We start from the raw sequence: 14,770 nt of genomic DNA on the forward strand, positions 1-14,770 counted from the left end.
TTTCCATTTTTCGCCAAATGACCCCGAAACGACCTACGGACCTCCAAATCCACTTCCGGACACGCCCCTAAGTCCAGAATCACCATACGGAGCTATTCCCAAGCTCGGAATCCCAATCGGACATCGATAACATTGAAATTCACTTCAACCCAAATTTATGAAATCCTTCTTCCAAAATGCCAACTTTCCACAATAGGCGCTAAAACGCTCTGGTCATCCAAACCTCGATCCGGACATACGCCCAAGTCCAAAATTATCATACGAACCTGTTGGAACCTTCAAATCCCGATTACGAGTTCGTTTACTCAAAATCACACCTTAGTAAATTCTTTCAACTTAAAGCTTCCGAAATGAGAATTTTATTTCTAAATCAACTCCGGATTTCCCGAAATTCAATTCCGACCAAACGTACAAGTCATAATACCTGAAGTGAAGCTACTCAAGGGCTCAAACTGCCGAACGACGTGCTAAAGCTCAAAATGACCTGTCAGGTCGTTACACTACCCCCTCCACATGTGAACTGTTTCATCCTCCTGGATAAAACGTGTGATGAGAGATATACATATATATTAATTTAAGTAAATGAAAAAATTAATACTAATGTATATAAAAAAATCTTTTTGGCTTTCAAATTTACAATCACAGAAGAATTTTGAAAGAAACCGTGACTACACATATTCTATATGTAATAGACTGGCTAATTTAAGACCTTATCAGTCATTTGGTCCTTGTTTAAATATAAACCAAAAATTACCTGAGCCAACATTCGATTTGAATCATTAAATATTCAACCAACCAGTTACTTATGCATACCGATCACCATGGAGTTGCTCCTGTGTAGGTGACTCTGTTTTTGTGGAGGTCTTCATGAGATGCTCTGGTTGTACAATAACCTGGATATTGACCAGATTAATTAATTTAGCATTTAATTACCAAATCTATGTTGGACTTATAAGGCTCCATTGCTTCACCCTCAATGGCTACGGGTGTGTAACTATAGTTCTGAGTTTAACGTCGTCAGCTCGACTTATTACCTGTGGAATTCATCAGTCAAAGTGACCGATGAATGTTACTGAAAATATCCTCCAAAGTACAATTTTAGTATTTGACCATTTACCTTAAACTTGTCACCTCTATTGACCTGTTGAATTTCAATTGCTCCATATGGAGTAACATTTGTCACATTGTAAGGACCCGTCCACCTTACTTTTAATTTTTCTGGGAATAGTCTGAGTCGACTATTGTAAAGAAGCACTTGATCTCTGATTTTAAAATTGTTTTTTCGGGTCAAATTGTCATGCCACTTTTTTGTTTTTTCTTTAAAAATGTTTTGCATTTTCATAGGCTTCCAACTCATTAACCTAAAAAAATCTATTTTTACCAGCAGAGGCTAATTCAAAGTTTAATGCTTTTAGTGCCCAAAAATTTTTGTGTTCTAATTCAACTGGCAAATGATAAGCTTTTCTAAAGACTAATATATATGGGGATGTTCCAATTGGCATTTTGAACGTTGTTCGGTACGCCCATAATGCATCATCTAATTTTAAAAGCCCATTCTTTTCTTGAGATTCTAACCTTTTTTTCAAGAATTCTTTTTAAGTCACGGTTGGAAACTTCAACTTGCCCTTGAGTTTGAGCATGATATGGTGTTCCTGTTTTATGAGTCACACCATATTTTGTCAGCAAAGAAGAAAATTATCTATTTATAAAATGAGTCCCTTGGTCACTAATGATTACTCGTTGTGTGCCAAATCTGGTAAAAATATTTTTTTGAGAAAATTGCACACAGTTCGAGCATCATTTTTCCTTGTGGGGATGGCTTCAACCGATCTTGACACGTAATCCACAGCCATAAGGATATATTCAAAAGAATGAGAAGAAGGAAAAGGACCCATGAAATCTATTCCCCAAACATCAAATAGTTCACATACCTGTATTGATTGCAATGGCATATCATCTCTCTCAGTGATGTTACATGTTCTTTGACACCTGTCACATTGTGCAATATATGCTCGGGCATCTTTAAAGAGAGTAGGCCATAGAAATCCAGCTTCCAAAACATTAAAGGTTGTTCGATTTGCTGCATAATGACATCCAATTCCTTCATCATGACAGTGATATAAAATTTTGTTCATCACTTCTTCAGGCACACATCTTCTAATGATATTATCTGCATAATTTTTAAACAAGTAAGGTTTATTTCACAAATAATACTTTGGATCAGATATAAGCTTTTTTCTTTGCTGGTAAGAGAGATCTTGGGGTGTCCACTTTCCAACCAAGTAATTTACAATATCTGCAAACCAGGGTGGTTGAGTCACAATTGAGTTAACTGAGAAAATGTGTTCATGAGGAAATTCATCCTTTATTTCGCTAAACTCAAGAGGGGGATTTTTTAATCTAGAAAAATGGTAAACTACTTGATTCTCTGTTTCTTTTTTATCTTTTATCTCAAGGTCAAATTCTTGTAGAAGTAAAATCTATCTTAACAATCTAGGTCGAGCATCTTTCTTTGCTAAGAGATATTTTAAAGTTGTACGATCAGTAAAAACAGTGACATTGGTTCATATCAAATAAGAGCGAAACTTATCAAAAGCAAATACTACTATTAGTAACTCCTTTTCTGTTGTGGCATAATTTAGTTGAGCCTCACTCATTGTTCTACTAGCATAATAAATGGAACGAAAGATCTTATCCTTTCTCTGGACTAAAATAGCTCAAACTGCTGTATCACTAGCATCACACATGACCTCAAAAGGTTGATTCTAGTCTGGGGACACAACTACAGGGGCGGTTGATAACTTTTCCTTACAGTTCTCAAATGCTTTCAAACAATCACCTGAAAAATCAAACTTAATATCTTTCATCAAGAGGTTAGTCAACGGTGTTGAAATCTTTGAAAAGTCTTTTACGAACCGTCTGTAAAAATCTGCATGACCTAGAAAGCTTCTAATGCTTAACAGTTGTGGGATGGGGTAATCCTGCTATAAGATCAATTTTAGCCTTATCAACTTTTATCCCTTTAGCGGTGATTTTATGTTTAACAATTCCCTCAGTAACCATAAAATGACATTTTTTCCAATTAAGAATTAAGTTTGTGTCTTCACATCTCTTAAGGACTAAGGTCAAGTGGTGAAGACAATCCTCAAATATTTTGCCAAAGAGTGTAAAATCATCCATAGAAATTTTGAGAAATTTTGTAGTCATGTTAGAAAAAATTGCTGACATGCAATGCTGAAATGTAGCTGTCACGACCCAAAACCCAAAAATTGATATCAACTATCCAATTCCAATAATAATTATTAAAGCAATTCAAGTAAAGAAAAATCTTAATCTTATACATTCCCCAAGAACTGGTAGTACAAATCATGAGCATCTAAGAATAGAGTATACAAAGCTGGTATGAAGTAAATATATCATCTGTTTGAACACAGGTCCATCTTCAATCCATCTCCCATCGAACACAGCAACATCAACAACCAACATCTGCACGCAAGGTGCAGAAGTGTAGTATAAGTACAACCGACCCCATATACTCAGTAAGTAACAAACCTAACCTTAGGTTGAAAGTAGTGACGAGCTAACACAAGGTCGGGTCCAATACCAATATCCCACAACAGTTCATAACAGCATAATACAAGTAATAAAAGATGTATCTCGGAAGTAAAATGCTCAGCTCGTTTACAGTTCCAGAAAAATAGTTATGCTTTTCAAGTATCTTAGTGAAAGCCCAAATCTTTTACCGAAAATGCCAAAAATATGAGTAATTTTGAAAATTGTAATTTTTCCAAATATCCTTTCCACAATAAATATGATGTTTCATTTTCTTTCAAGATAGCAAGTGTGAAATACCTCTCTATGCCCATATATCAATGTGTGTAAAAAGTCATGAATGATGTGACACCGTACAACATGAGGAAATATGCATCCCTATGCTTGTATATCATGTGTGCATGCCAATGCCATGTATCTCAGATATGAATCATGTACTCACACTCTCAAGTATCCAATCTCACTGTCTCACACATTTCACTCATCATGCTCAACCACTCGGTATTGTATATGGAACATAAAGCCCATGGAAGATCCATCCTGGAATATATACATTACTGACCATCAATCACTCAATACCGAGGAAGGCCAATTCGGCCCCATGGAGAAGATCCATCTCCAGGTATATAAATGCTTCGGACAAGATCCATGTCCATAGAAGATCCATCCCTCAATATAATCAACAGCGCTCACTGGGTGTGTGCAGACTTCGGAGGGGCTCCTACAGCCCAAGCGCTATAATCCGCACGGACAACTCATGTGCTATAATATCAATATCAGGATCCGCACAGACAACTCACGTGATGCACGGATAACTCACGTGCTATAGTATCAATATCCTCACAAACAGGCCCTCGGCCTGACTCAGTCATCAATCTCTCTAGTCTCACTCACGGGCTCACAATGTCATGAAACTAGCCCGACAGCAATGATATGATGTATCAATAAATAACAACTTAGACTGAGATATGATAAGAATGCGTGAACATGACTAAGTACGAAATACCAATGAAATCAATGAAATGGCAGCAAGAAACGACCACTATGGGTCCCAACAGTATAAGCATAAAGCCTAAACATGATATCTAGCATGATTGACAGCTTATTTACTTTATCGCAAGGTGAAAACACGGATATTAACAAAATAGGAATACTATACAGTGCCATGGAAATAACTGTCACAACTCACACGGTGCACGCCCACACGCTCGTCACCTAGCATGTGCGTCACCTCAACACCAAATACATAACACGTATAATCAGGGTTCATACCCATAGCTCCAAGATTAGAAGAGTTACTTACCTCGAACAAGATAAATCCAATGCCGAGCAAGCTAAACAATGCTCCAGAAATTTCGTTCTGCGCGTATCAACTTCTGAACAACTCGAATCTAGCCACAATTAATTTGATTCAGTCCACACAATTATAGGAATTAATTCCATATCAAAATACTAATATTTTCCCACAAAATTCGAAATTACACTCCAAAAATCGACGTCTCGGAATCCGGTGAAACTCACAAAATTCGACAACCCATCCAATTACAAGTTCAACCATACTAATTTCACTCAGTTCTGACTCCAAATCGATGTTCAAAACTCAAAAATTCGTTTTATGATATTATAAGAATTTCCTTCGATTTCTCTTGAAGATTCAATAATCTTACACCAAAAATGAACATTAATTCATCAAAATATAATCACAAGAGAGTCAAGAACACTTACCCCAAGTTGTGTGGAAATATTCCTCTCCAAAATCACCCAAATCGAGCTCCAAAATCCGAAAAATGGTGAAAATATCAAACCCTCGAACTTAAAGGGTTTTGCCCAGACTTTTCGCACCTGCGCACCCACTTCTGCGGAAAAATGTCTCACCTGCGCTGCCCGGCTTCCTCACCATTTTTCGCTTCTGTGAATCCCTATCCGCATATGTGCAATCGCAGGTGCGGAAATCCCATCTCACATGTGGCCTCTGCTGACACCCTCTAACTCCGCACCTGCGCTCGAGTGGCCGCACCTGCGGCATCGCACATGCGGCTAAGACCCTCGCAGGTGCGATCGCACCAGAAAGGCTACAGCTTCAGCAACCTCACAACTCCAATTTTTGATCCGTTAATCATCCAAAGCTCGCCTGAGGCCCCCGGGAACTCAACCAAATACACCAACAGGTCCTAAAACATACAACGGACCTACTCGAGGCCTCAAATCACATCAAACAACATCAAAACGATGAATCATACCCTAATTCAAAATCTATGAACTTTGAACTTTCAAATTCTATATCTTGTGCCGAAACACATCAAAATCAATTCGGAATGACTTCAAATTTTGCACGCAAGTCATAAATGACATAACAAAGCTATTCTTATTTCCAGAATCGGATTCCGACCCCGATATCAAAAAGTCAACCCCCCGGTAAAACTTCCCAAAAATTCAACTTTTGCTATTTCAAGCCTAATTCCATTACGGACCTCCAAATAATTTTCCGGACACGCTCCTAAGTCCAAAATCACAATACATAGCTACTAGAATCCTCAGAACTCAAATCCGAGGTCGTTTACACATAGATCAAGATCCGGTCAACTTTTCCAACTTAAGCTTTCTATTTAAGAGACTAAGTGTCTCATTTCACTCTAAATTCTCTCCGGATCCAAACTAACTAATCCAATAGGTCATAATACGGCTATAAAGCACAAATGGAGCATTAAATGGGGAAACGGGGTTGTAATACCCAAAACGACCGGTCGGGTCGTTACATTCTCCCCCACTTAAACATGCGTTCGTCCCCGAACGTGCCAAGAGTTGTTTCCAAGCCATCAAATCACTATTGCATCTTACCATGAGCATACCCGGGGGTGAACCCATGCCACCCTATTCTATATAGGCTTGATAACACAATACAACTGAAAATCATTAATTTAAACTTAGCCCAAAAACATTGGAATTCAATTCCCAAGCCTCAGAATTTCTTTTCAAGACACGAATCTTACATTTGCACGCTGTGTGAGTCCGAACAAACTGAATCAAGCCATAACCATAACCTTAGATATAATTACATAACATACTACACAACTTGTATGCTTGCAGCACCATTCCCGATCACAGTAACTACTTCAAACCAACCAAGTACTAGCACTAAACCCCCATATCGAACAAAACCTCATCCCAACACCTTCGTACATTGTTGATAATAAAAGAAACACACAGAATCTCGTAAACCCTTATCAGATCAACAAGTCATGGAGCTCTCTCACCCCAACCAGAACCATAATCACTTTCTAAGCTGAATTTCAATATCATCCTCCCAATTATACCGTAATCAAACCTAATAGTACCCATTCTAGGTCCAATGACCTTATATTATTAAACACAACTATCCCACAAACATGCTACACCAATATAACTCAAAGCCACAAATCGTGCCAACCATGCGCCAATAAGCAACAATTCAAATGTTCTAAGTCATGAGAAATGACTCAAATGAGCGAACTTACCCGCAAGATTAACAAGTATCACCACAAAGAAATGCTGGAAATCTATCACACACCGTAGAACCATCACACAATTCTAACACAAGGTACATACCTTTGCATAACTCTGTTGCAATGTGTGACCCCATCCAAACGTCGGTCCATATTATATACCTCGAGTCACCCTGCTCAGAATCAATAACCACAGAGAGGCAAATGACACAATGCCACACAAAACCTGAAAGAACCTAACCAATATGCAATCGATCATGCAATACCCAAATACTCATCTCGCTCAAATTCCGCCATAAGTCCCCCAATAGAACTGCGCCATGTGTACATATAACCAATGAATCACAAATCCTCATAGCATATAAGAGTAACTCACAGATCATTTCAGAAACCCTACCTTAATACCACCGATCCAATTCATACTCTATGTGTACTACATCCTTCAGAAATAACAGCTCACCCATCCCATGATCTTCCTATACTCCTAAAGTTCCATAACCCGTATCCAAAAAAATCCTTACTCGAGTCATTGTCGAACTCAACCTCTGAAAGTCATAACTAATCCACAAGTATACGTCAGATCAAAATTAAAATTTAACACATAACCATGAAATCAAAGTGTCAATAGCAGGCCCTACTTAGTTCAAAGCCATAAATTAAAATACTCAATAATTCTCGATACCCATACTTTATTACTTCTATAATGCTGCAGTCTGAGCAACGAAAATTCTTCTCAACCTCATACAACGCCAACCATAAAAATACCTCAATCATCCGCTAAGCTCGCATTCATTCTCTTAATACTTTAGTCAATTTTCTCAACCAGATTCAAATTCAAATCCCAACACATACGCCCCGCTGGCAAAAAAAGAAACTCCCCATTCATATTATAAGGAACACACCTACATAGATTACTCCGCTGGGGATAACCCACCTGCTTAACCTTAAATTAGTATCTTGTTATACCCTTTCGTAGTCACAATTACTGTGCAATCACTTAGTCTGTATAAGTCCAAACTCATTAACCAGACATGAGAATTTTATTTGCCCTAAAATTTAACAACGTGAAAGATCCTTCAAAACATTCAAACTCAAGACTGTACGTCACATCAAAATGAAAATCAAGAACATATTGGCCCCTATTTTACATTTCAAGGAAACACTTCTCATCATATTCGAACAATCCGAACACATCTCACAGTCACATCATACTCACCACATAGCTATTTCACCGCTCATCGAGCCACAAATTCCCCCCGTAGAGACATTATCGGACATATGAGTCCAATTGTACAAGTTACCACTGAAGCTACCGAGCTTAAGCTGCGGTCTAACCATGGCCTCAAGTCCTCCAGACTGGCCCATCACCGAAACACATAATACATATCTTGAACGTTGTTCATAGAATCACAAGCCGGCGCTGCACAGCTGATATCGAGCGCTCATGTGCGCATACGAATACGTGGAAGGAATTCAAAGAGTTATGTCTTAAGCTGAATCAATTCCGAATGATAAGGAAGGAAATATGGGAAGTATATATCCTAAATGCCCTATAGCCTCTTGAAGATAAGTATGGGCGTCATCATACCGATCCGCAAGACTCTACTAGAGACTTCCTCATGACTTGTAGAACCTATGAACCTAGAGCTCTGATACCACCTTGTCACGACCCAAAATCCAACTAGTCGTGATGGCACCTCACCCAAACCGCTAGGTAAGCCAATTATCAACTATCTAATTCCAATAACAATAATTAAAGCAATTTAAGTAAAGAAAAATTGTAATCTTATACATTCCCCAAGAACTGGTAGTATAAATCATGAGCTTCTAAGAATAGAGTATACCAAGCTGGTATGAAGTAAATATATCATTTCTTTGAAAAGTACATAAACAGAGTTTTATGAATCTAAGGCTACCATGAACAAGAGGCAGCTATAACCGGAACGTATGTCCATCTTCAATCCAGCTCCCATCGAACACAACCACATCAGCAACCAACATCTGCACGCAAGGTGCAGAAGTGTAGTGTGAGTACAACCGACCCCATGTACTCAATAAGTAACAAAACTAACCTTAGGTTGAAAGTAGTGATGAGTTAACACAAGGTCGGGTCCAATACCAATATCCCACAACAGTTCATAAAAGCATAATACAAGTAATAAAAGATGTATCTCGGAAGTAAAATCTCAGCTCGTTCACAGTTCCAGAAAAATAGTTATGCTTTTCAAGTATCTTAGTGAAAACCCAAATCTTTTACCGAAAATGCCCAAAATACGAGCAATTTTAAAAATTGTAATTTTTCCAAATATCCTTTTCACAATAAATAAGATGTTTCATTTTCTTTTCAGATAGCAAGTGTGAAATACCTCTTTATGCCCACATATCAATGTGTGTAAAAAGTCATGAATGACGTGATACCGTACAACATGAGGAAAAATGCATCTATATGCATGTATGTCATGTGTGCATGCCAATGCCATGTATCTCAGATATGAATCATGTACTCACACTCTCAGAGTATCCAATCTCACTGTCTCACACATTCCACTCATCATGCTCAACCACTCGGTATTGTATATGGAATATACAGCCCAGGGAAGATCCATCCTGGAATATATACATCACTGACCATCAGTCACTCAGTACCGAGGAGGGCCAATCCGGCCCCATGAAGAAGATCCATCTCCAGGTATATAAATGCTTCGGACAAGATCCATGTCAGGGAAGATCCATCCCTCAATATAATCAACCGTGCTCACTGGGAGTGTGCAGACTCCGGAGGGGCTACTACAGCCCAAGCGCTATAATCCGCACGGACAACTCATGTGCTGCACGGACAACTCATGTGCTATCATATCAATATCTGGATCCGCGCAGACAACTCACGTGCTGCATGGATAACTCACATGCTATTGTATCAATATCCTCACAAACAGTCCCCTGGCCTCACTCAGTCATCAATCTCTCCAGTCTCACTCACGGGCTCACAATGTTATGAAACTAACCTGACAACCATGATTTGATATATCAATAAATAACAACTGAGACTGAGATATGATAAGAATGCATGAACATAACTGAGTATGAAATACCAATGAAATCAATGAAATGACAGCAAGAAACGACCACTATGGGTCCCAACAGTATCGGCATGAAGCCTAAACATGATATCTAGCATGATTGACAGCTCATTTACTTTATCGCATGGTGAAAACATGGATATTAACAAAATAGGACTACTATACAGTGCCATGGAAATAACTGTCACAGTTCACACGGTGCACGCCCACACGCCCGTTACCTAGCATGTGCGTCACCTAAACACCAAATACATAACATATATAATCAGGGTTCATACCCTCAGCTCCAAGATTAGAAGAGTTACTTACCTCGAACAAGACGAATCCAATGCCGAGCAAGCTAAACAATGCTCCAGAAATTCCATTCTGTGTGTATCAACTTCTGAACAGCTCAAATCTAGCCACAATTAATTTGATTCAGTCCACACAATTATAGGTATTAATTCCATATCAAAATACTAATATTTTTTCACAAAATCCGAAATTATACTCCAAAAATCGCTCGTGGGGCCTACATCTCGGAATCCGACGAAACTCACAAAATTCGACAACCCATGCAATTACAAGTTCAACCATACTAATTTCACTCAATTCCGACTCCAAATCGATGTTCAAAACTCAAAAGTTCGTTTTATGAAATTATAGGAATTTCCTTCAATTTCTCTTGAAGATTCGATAATCTTACACCAAAAATGAAGATTAATTCATGAAATATAATCACAAGAGAGTCAAGAACACTTACCTCAAGTTGTGTGGAAATATTCCTCTCTAAAATCGCCCAAATCGAGCTCCAAAATCCGAAAAATGGGTGAAAATATCAAACCCTCGAACTTAAAGGGTTCTGTCCCGGCTTCCTTACCATTTTCCGCTTCTGCGAATCCCTGTCCGCATCTACGCAATCGCGGGTGCGGAAATTCCATCGCACATGCAGCCTCTGCTGACACCCTCCAACTCCGCACCTGCGCTCGAGTGGCCGCACCTGCGGCATCGCACCTGCGGCCAAGATCCTCGCAGGTGCGATCACACCAGAAAGGCTACAACTTCAGCAACCTCACAACTTTATTTTTTGATCCATTAATCATCCGGTACTCGCCCGAGGCCCCCGGAACCACAACCAAATATACCAACAAGTCCTAAAACATACCACGTACCTACTCGAGGCCTCAAATCACATCAAACAACATCAAAACGATGAATCATACCCCAATTCAAAATCTATGAACTTTGAAGTTTTAAATTCTATATCTTGTGCCGTAACACATCAAATCAATCCGGAATGACTTCAAATTTTGCACACCAGTCATAAATGACATAACGAAGCTATTCCTATTTCCAGAATCAAATTCTGACCCCTATATCAAAAAGTCAACCCCCCGGTCAAACTTTTCAAAAATTCAACTTTCACCATTTCAAGCCTAATTCCACTACGGACCTCCAAATAATTTTTCGGACACGCTCCTAAGTCCAAAATAATCATACGGAGCTACTGGAATTATCAGAACTCAAATCTAAGGTCATTTACACATAGATCAACTTCCGGTCGACTTTTTCAACTTAAGCTTTCCATTTAAGAGACTAAGTGTCTCATTTCACTCTAAATTCTCTCTGGACCCGAACTAACTAATACAATAGGTCATAATACAGGTATAAAGCACAAATGGAGCAGTAATTGGGGAATTGTTACTGTAATAGTCAAAATGACTGGTCGAGTCGTTACAGTAGCATGGGCGTTGCATAGACCAAATGGCATTCTCCTATAGGCATATGTTCCATGAGGACATGTGAAAGTTGTCTTGTCCTGATCTTCAGGTGCAATTGGTATTTGGTTATACCCTGAATAGCCATCAAGAAAACAGTAAAAATCATATCATGCAATTCTTTCTAACATTTGATCAATAAATGGTAAAGGAAAATGATAATTTCTAGTGGCATCATTGAGACGTCTGTAATCAATACAAACTCTCCACCCTCTGACAGTCATGGTAGGTATGAGTTCATTACTTTTATTTTTTATAACTATCATACCTCCTTTGTTTGGTACTACCTGAACAGGGCTTACCTAAGGGCTTTCTAAAATGGGATAAATAATACATGCCGCCAAAAGTTTTACGATCTACTTTTTTACTATTTCCTGCATTGTTGGATTCAATCTCCTTTGGGCTGGACTATTGGCATGCAGCTATCCTCCGTGAGGATTCTGTGCGTACAAACAGCTGTATTAATCCCTTTGATATCTTCTATAGTCCACCCCCAAGGCTCCTTTATGTGCTTTTAGCACTTCAATCAGTTTTTCTTCTTGTCCTGCAGTAAGAGAAAATGAAATAATTACTGGAAATAATTCTTCTTCAAGATAAACATATTTTAAATGAGATGGGAGAACTTTGAGTTCAATTTTTGGTTGAACTTGTTCTGGTTGCACCACATCTTCAGAATTGTTTTCTAGTATTTCGGCTTCTCTTCTGATGATAGGATCATCGTCTTGTATGGTGCCAGATTTGGACAAACATCTTTCCATTGAGTCTAGAATTAATTGATCATCTTTGAATTCATATGTAAGATAATTAATCATGTCAATTAAAAAACACGGAGATGATGTCTCATCTCCTGAAAATCTTAATATCTTTAGCATATAAAAATGACTCTTTCTTCATCAACTCTCAAAATTAGTTGTCCTTGGTGGACATCTATTATTGCTCTACCTGTTGCAAGAAATGGTCTACCCAAAATAATTGGTTCATCAGGAAATTTCTTCATTTCAAGTATTATAAAATCTATAGGAAAAACAAACTTATCTACTCTTACAAGCACATTTTCAATTATTCTCTTAGGTTTCTTAGTACTTTGATCTGCAAACTGAAGAGAAACACCTATGTCTTTCATTTCACCAAGATTTAATTTTCTAAAGATAGAAAATGGCATCAAGTTAATTGAAGCTCCAGAATCACAAAGTGATCTTTCAAAATATACTCCTCCCAAAGTGCATGGAATTATAAAACTACCTGGATCACCAAGTTTTTGTGGTAGCTTATTTTGAAGTATATCACTGCATTTTTCAGTAAGCATCACCACAGAAACTTCTTCCAAATTCCTTTTACTTGACAAAATTTCTTTTAGGAATTTGGCATACGAAGGCATTTGCAACAAAATATCAATGAAAGGAATATTAATGTGAATTTGTTTTAAAATCTAAAAAAAACTTTGAAAATTGATTATCAAGCTTTTCTCTTTTCATTTTTTGTGGAAAAGGAATTGTCACGGGGAAAGAAGTCAATTTTTCAATATTGTTTTCTTCTTTTTTCTTGACTTCTTTCTCTTCAGATAGTTCATAGGGTATTTCAACATTCTTACCATTGTTTACCTATTGTTCTGACTAGTCTGCATAGGGTTCATCAAGCTCCTTACCTGACCGTAAGGTGATGACCTTAAGGTACTCCTTTGGATTTTTCTCTGTATTGCTTGGCAAGGGACCTTGAATTTTTTCTGACACAAGAATTGGCAATTGGCTTAATTGAATTTCCAAATTTTTTAGGGCAGAACCCTGACTTTCCATCTTTTAATCACTGACCTTAATGTACTTATACAAAAGGTCATCAAGACTTGAATGAGCTTGTTGACGCCTTTGCTGATATGACCCTGCTGGTTGATAAGGTATGTAGTTTGGTTGCCCACGGTTCTGATTCTGGTATCCCGATGGACCTTGTACTTGTTGCTTTTGGAAGCTTTGAGAGTTCTCTGCATCATTTGAATTGCTCCATTGAAATCCTGGATGCTTTTGTGGCATTGGATTCCCAAAAGGGTACGGTGTATAACTGACAGAATGGACATGTTCATCATTATGATTGGTTACTTGACATTCATGGTTCATATGATTTCCTCCACACGTCACAAGCCTCAGATTTGCTTTATTGTTCCGTATTCACCTGAAAAGATTCAAACTTTTGAGCCAAAAAATAATTTGTTGTGTTAGTGTATTTAAAGCATCAACCTGATTTACCGTAGCAGCCTTCTTGATGATTACACGCTCAGATGGCCATTGGATGACATTCTCAGAAATCTCGTTCAATAATTGTAATGCTTCCTCCGTGGTTTTTCCCATTACAGAACCTCATGCAGCTGCATCAATCACATTTCTAGAAGAGAATTTTAACCCATAATAAAAAAAATATATAATTGCATATGTTCAGGAATGTCATGATGTGGGCATTTTCTTAACATTGTTTTTAATCTTTCCCAAGCTTGATAAACTAACTCAGTGTCAGTCTGCAAGAAATTAGAGATGTCTTTAGGAGAGGAAAAATATTTGTTTAAAAATTTCTGAGTCATTTGGTCCCATGTGGTAATGGAACCTTGTGGCAAACTTCGCAACCAAGTCTTGGCATCTCCTTTTAAAGAAAAAGGAAATAGCCTTAACTTGATAGTTTCACGAGATACTCCATTATACTTAGCTGTTTCAACAAGTTCCAGAAAGTTAATTAAATGACTGTGTGGATCTTCACTTGCTTCTCTAGTGATGATGCAAGACTGTTGAATCGTTTGAATCAAGCCAGTCCTGATTTCAAAGTTCTTGGCTGCCACTAGGGGTTTTCTGACACTAGATTCACAGTTGAAGCGGTTAGGTCTAGCATAATCCCTAAGGATTCTGTTTGCTGGTCTTGG

General features: G+C 38.1%; 1 protein-coding gene across 1 annotated transcript; it reads right to left on the reverse strand.

Annotated features, from left to right (window-relative positions):
* Positions 1 to 12,332: 12,332 nt before the first annotated feature.
* Positions 12,333 to 14,210, reverse strand: LOC138897601 (uncharacterized). Its single transcript, XM_070183592.1, has 5 exons — positions 14,035 to 14,210; positions 13,680 to 13,923; positions 13,517 to 13,594; positions 12,814 to 13,300; positions 12,333 to 12,718 (listed from the first exon to the last, which is right to left on the reverse strand). Exons 1-5 carry the CDS (start codon positions 14,208 to 14,210, stop codon positions 12,333 to 12,335), a joined length of 1,371 nt encoding a protein of 456 aa, XP_070039693.1.
* Between the last annotated feature and the right edge of the window lie 560 nt (positions 14,211 to 14,770).

This window comes from Nicotiana tomentosiformis, chromosome 8, assembly GCF_000390325.3.
Source record: "Nicotiana tomentosiformis chromosome 8, ASM39032v3, whole genome shotgun sequence".
Taxonomy (NCBI): domain Eukaryota; kingdom Viridiplantae; phylum Streptophyta; class Magnoliopsida; order Solanales; family Solanaceae; genus Nicotiana; species Nicotiana tomentosiformis.